Source organism: Melospiza georgiana, chromosome 2 (genome assembly GCF_028018845.1).
Source record: "Melospiza georgiana isolate bMelGeo1 chromosome 2, bMelGeo1.pri, whole genome shotgun sequence".
NCBI classification, from domain to species: domain Eukaryota; kingdom Metazoa; phylum Chordata; class Aves; order Passeriformes; family Passerellidae; genus Melospiza; species Melospiza georgiana.
In genome coordinates this window covers 82,114,119-82,120,118 of record NC_080431.1, presented here as the reverse complement: position 1 = coordinate 82,120,118, position 6,000 = coordinate 82,114,119, and the positions used below count along the sequence as shown (strand labels likewise).

At 44.8% G+C, this 6,000-nt stretch overlaps 1 protein-coding gene across 1 annotated transcript in view; it reads right to left on the bottom strand.

The window, feature by feature from the left end:
* Nucleotides 1–454: 454 nt before the first annotated feature.
* The window catches only part of POLQ (DNA polymerase theta), a 52,202-nt gene continuing 46,656 nt past the window's right edge, over nt 455–6,000 (bottom strand). Inside the window, 3 exon segments of the mRNA XM_058045564.1 lie at nt 455–640; nt 3,442–3,557; nt 5,376–5,529. Of these exon segments, the coding sequence (XP_057901547.1) occupies nt 527–640; nt 3,442–3,557; nt 5,376–5,529 (384 nt within the window). The 3' untranslated portion in view covers nt 455–526.

Genomic DNA, 6,000 nt, shown 5'->3' with positions numbered 1-6,000 from the left:
CACAGGCACACAGCCCTGTCACTGTCACAGCCCCACAGCACAGGCACACAGCACTGTCACAGCCCCACGGCACAGGCACACAGCCCTGTCACTGTCACAGCCCCACGGCACAGGCACACAGCCCTGTCACTGTCACAGCCCCACGGCACAGGCACACAGCACTGTCACAGCCCCACGGCACAGGCATACAGCACTGTCACTGTCACAGCCCCATGGCACAGGCACACAGCACTGTCACTGTCACAGCCCCACGGCACAGGCACACAGCACTGTCACAGCCCCACGGCACAGGCATACAGCACTGTCACTGTCACAGCCCCACAGCACAGGCACACAGCACTGTCACTGTCACAGCCCCACAGCACAGGCACACAGCCCTGTCACTGTCACAGCCCCACGGCACAGGCACACAGCACTGTCACTGTCACAGCCCCACGGCACAAGCATACAGCACTGTCACAGCCCCATGGCACAGGCACACAGCACTGTCACTGTCACAGCCCCATGGCACAGGCACACAGCACTGTCACAGCTCCAGCTCCTGCAGGTCTCCCCAGCTGGGGCCAATCTTCACTTTAACATTCAGCTTCACTGAGAGTTTGATGGCGTTTTCCATCTCATGTTTCACGATCTGAGCAACCTGGAAGAAAACATCAGGCATCAGACACAGACACAGCCTCAGTGCTCTGGGTTTCTGTCAATAGCTGGGGCAGACAAGCACCTGGAATCCTATCCTGCATTTATTTGCACTGACTTACCACCAGTGGGAATGCAACCAAATCCTGATTAGTGCTTATGAATGGAGAAACTGTATAAAGCCAGTGAGATTTTATGCAGCACAGAGCTGTGACTGGTTCTGCAGTGTTTGGGATTACTCAAAAAAGGGGCCAAGATTAACTTTCTGTTAAACACCTGAGAGTCCTGAAGAGTCTCATCTTTCACTCAGCTGCACAGCTCTGAAGTGTTTCATGGAGTCTGTTCTGAAAACTTCAAGCTACTGAAAGCAAGACACAAAACAAATTTGCCAGAAGCAAAGAACGGTGGCTCGTCCGTGTTGTGCCAGCTTGAAAAGCACTCTGTGAAACACAAATTATAAACCTCTGGGAAAGCAGGTCACATTCCATGTGGGTGCTACAAATACTGCCCAGCTTCCCCCTCACTATTTAGTTTAGGCAACTCCTGCCCTCTAGTAAACAGATGAGGTAACTGTTCTCTGCTCTCCAAAGGTATTCCTAAGAAAACACTCATTTCAACACACAGTTAGGAGACCAGAAATTATTTCTTTCTGCAGCAGTTTGGATTACAAGAGACTGAATTTTTTCCCTCCTGACTGTAAAAACCTGTCCTGGACAAAGGTACCCCCTTTTGGGCCCCTGTGCAGAATCCAGCCTGTCCTGGATTGCTTATTTGAATGAATCTCTCAATCCACACCCATCCCATGAACCTTTCCACAGCAGAGTGAAAAGAGGCTTTGAAGTTATGGTGATTCCTCACCCTGGCAGCAGAGGAACTATTCAAGCTGTCTGACCCTTCCATGTGTTTGCTGACAGGTAGCCCCACCACCACAGAAATTCCTCCATAGTTTTTGCTGGGGAATGGAGGAGGGGATTTGAGGCGATCAGAGCACAAGACTTCACATCAGCATGAAGAACTAGGGGAAGATCTGTCTTCCAAACCCCTATGCCCCTACATACTGCATTTCAAAATAATCTTGATAACCTAGAAAAGTGCTTTGAAATAAGATGTAATTCAGCACAGACAAGTACAGAGTGGAAAGAAGCAGGGTAGAGAATTAGGACAGAAATAATCTACTGCTCAAAAATAGGATGAAAAATAACTGCCTGGGCAGGAAAAAATGGGGTTATCAGAGATTAAAAACTGAACAGGGCCTAAGCAAGGCACACTGCTGTGAGAAAACAAGGAAATGAAATTCTGGAACATAGAAAATGTTGCTTACATGACACACAAATCAATTTTCCACTCTATTCAAACCACTCCAGCTTTGATCAAGTTTGGGGCCCAGCAGATCAAAAGAAACATGAACCATACAGGAGATTCTCTGAAAATGGTCACAAGTCCAGCACATGGCACCAGCAAAGAATGTCTGATTTGGGCTGCTGCACCCAGAACCAGGTACAGCAGCTGTGCTGCAGGGCAGGCAGGAAAACCTGCTGGTTTAAGCAACTGCCCAGAAAAAGCTATGGAGAAATACATCTGAAGGGAGCTAGAAAAGCTGGTAATAATTGCTCTTGAGGTTGAGATAGTTAATGAAATAAATAAAATACAATAAATAATAAGCAAATCCATTCACTTGTCTCCAGTTCTCCTGAGAACACCATGATAAACTGGAGTCAGTATCTAAAGATGTTAAAGCCTATACTCAGGAGATTTCAGTCTTCTACAGGAAGAATATTAGGAGCCTTTCAGTCTCAAAAACAGCCTGCCTAGATTGAGGCAGCAGATGTCTGAACAAAGCTGGCAAAATGAGAAAAAGCTCAAGCTGAGATTCAAGACAAAAATAGCAAACCTTTTGTTTTTATTTACATGAACGTATCGATATTATTAATAAATATACTCACTTATATCCTTCACATATTTATTAATATACACATGCATGGTCAGGCCAGTCAGCCCTGCTGAAAGCTCCGTCAGACCAGGAGTTGCTGCTTCCCATCAGGAGATGACCTTTTGCCATCAGCAAAGGTCTGCCTGTGCAGAAGGGGAACAAAGGAACCCCAAGGTATGGAAGCACAGCCTGGGAGCCTCCCTGTGTCCATGCTCAGGACTTGGGAAACACTGAGCTGCCAACATCCAGCTCCCACACCTGCCCCTGGAAACTGGCACACAGACTCCCCTGTGCCCAAGAGTGCCCTCAGGGAGGAGCACACACACACAGACATTTTAAGGGCACTTAAAAACCACAGAGCACATTCCTGGTACCTACCCTGCTGCCCAGCAGCACCACAGTGCTCCTACCAGGAGGACAAGCAGGTAGGGAATGAGGAAATGAGCACTAAAAGGATAAAATCCTCCTTTCCCTGCACAAACCACAGCTGCTATAATGCATGTTCTGAGTTAGGCACCAGAGCATTAAGAGGAAGGCAAAAATACCTCTGGATGAGGAAACACTTCCCCCCACAGCTGTCAACAACACTAAGCCACTTCACTCATCAAGCCTCACAGAGAGGTTGCATGAGCTGCTGTTACAAGCAACAAAGCACAAAATGAAAATGAACTTCAGCCATGGGGATGGCTTGAATCGAAAAATCAAGGGATCAAGCATGCAAACATGCTGTTTTCATCCAGCTGAACCTTGTTTTCACAGCCCTTTCAGCACCCATGGAGGGGGGATCCAGGGAAGACAATGTGGGCTCCTAGAAGGAAGGCTTGTTAGAAATACAGCAACACAGCAGAGCTGAAAGAGGAGCTGCAGGGCTGTACCTGGATGACATCGTCCTCTGCCACTTCATAGAGGAGCTCATCGTGCAGCTGGAGGATGAAGAAGCCTCCTCTGATGGGATGTAGCATCCCTGTGTTCCTCCTCCTCAGATGCCTTCCTACACAGGTGAAGAGCAGAGTTTGTTAGGCACCATCACACAAAACTGTGTTTCTTGTATCAGAAACCTTTGCACATTCCTAATGCTGAGAAAAAGAACGTGAGCACCTTGAAAATGAAAAAGCCCAAGCCTACAGACAGAACCACAAATCATGGCTATTCTATCAATATTTGTACAGCTATTGAGGGAAAATATGTTAATGAAAAGTATTTTAGATATACATATTTCAGCATTACATTATAAAGACATGAATCAGAACAGAAGCAAGAGACAGTTGTGTCTCCTGAACCATCTGTTCTGAAAGTAAATTTTAAACAAAATCGTGCAAAGTTTAATCAGAAGCTGGTTTACAACATTCTCTCTGGCAATGAATTGGGATTCTGCTTTTCTTCCACAACCATTTAATGGCTAGTTTAAGAAAGCAGTGAGCCTCCTGCAAAATGCAGTTTCTGAAACTGTAGCTCCTGAGTAGAACTGAGGAAGGAAGAAAAGAGCAGTTATTGAATAAACAAGTAAGCAGCTGACAAAACCAAGATCCTGGTGGGCCTTCCCTGAAAAAAAAAATGAAACAAACCCTTCCATGGCAAAAGCTGTTGGTGTTTTAAAATAAACAAACACCACCTCACACACAGAGACTCAAAAGTTATTTATTTCTCAGGTTAGCTAACAGGAGGACTTCAGTTCACAAGAGGGTTTCAAGCCATCATCAGCTGCTCACACAAGCCTCACACTGAAGCAGCAATGTTGAAGCAGACACATGATGCAGGATGCTCCTCTGATGGCATCTCTAATTTGCTGAAAAAATAATTCCTTCCAGTTTTTGAAACACTCAGAGCAGGGGAAAACTGTCACAAATGCATCTGCTCACCTCCCTACAGTTACACTGGCCAAAGGTCAGGAGCTCCTGCTGCTCCTAGGAGGGGTGGGAAGCTCTGCCAAGCTCGTGTCTCCTACTCCTACCTGACCTCTGAACCTGGTCTCTCCAAAATAAACCCCCTGACACATTTTTAGATGTTTGGCCATTAATTATTTAGTTTCCAAATCAGACTCTTCATATTAAGACAGCTTCATGTTTCAATTGAAGCATAAGAACTATCAAAGAAATACAGCTCTCCATCTCTTCAGTAGTATTTCTAAAATACACCTGATGAACAAAACATCATCTACAATAAGCTAAGAAAAGTATTCATGGCATTCCTCTGGGAATGAGCACCCCAGCACAGCTTTGCTATCTGCAGAAAAAAACTTATGCTGAAAAAACTTATGTGATAAGTGCTTCACATAATACTACTGGGAAGTCTCCGTACATCAAATTCCAGCCAACAAATTCCAAATTTAATTCTAACCAAAAAATGTATTTTTGGAACCAGAAGTGATCCCACTCAATTTTTTCACTGCCTCTGAAGCCAGAGTGTCTGCTCAGCTCCTCCTTCCTCCCTCTGAACAATTCTGTGGTGGCATCACAGACCACATCACACATGAACTCTCACTGCCAACATTTGCAACACCTGCTCTGAGGTAACCAGAGTCTCTGTTCTGGTCACATTTGCTTCAGTTTGTTGAGCAGACATTTTTCCTCCTTACTGATTACTTTTTTGCTCATTATACACACACTTACCACAGTCAGGAAATAAAACTTCTCCCACCTCTAGGCCCAGAAACACTAATTTTTTTCACGTTTTTTTGTTTGTTTGTTTTGGTGGGTTTTCTTGTTTGTTTGTTTTTGCTGTTGTTGTTGTTTTGTTGTTTAGGTTTTTTTAATTATTATTAGTGACACTGAAAATCTTGCTCCAGTGTGCAAAGAAGAGGCAACCATACCAGTTTTATCCCTCTGGAAGGAGCTCTCCAGATGTCCATGGGACTTGAACACAGAGGAGAAGGCTTCCAGGCATCTCTGAATATTCACTGTGGCTGTTTTGACAATATCTGCAGCAGATCCCTGGACAGTTGTATTCACAGCCTGGCGCTCCGCCTGAACACAGAGAGTTGTTCTCAAAACTCACCCCCAAAAAATCAAATCCAACATGTCACATCTAGTTAATTAAAAATAATAAATACACGGCCAAATATACACAGAGTAAAAATTCCAAATAAAGAGTTTGTCCTATCTGCCTGAGAGAGAGAAAGAAACATTATAGACTAGCTTCAGAAACAAAATTTCTACAGGCACCTGACAAAATTCCACAAATTTAAAATTAATGAATATCAAGAGTGATAACCTGCAAGAGTCACCATCCACAAGAAGGAGAAGCCTATACTCATGGTAACAGTTTCAAGGGGAGAGGAAAAATCTCAGTTAATGCAAGCACCACGAGACACTTCTGCCTACCTGCAAAGCCATAAGAGATGGACAACCAAAGGCAAGAAACTGGACTTCATGGACTGACAATGTGGTCTGCCGCCCTAAATCCTGACTGCCAGAGCATTACAGCTGTGCAAAAAC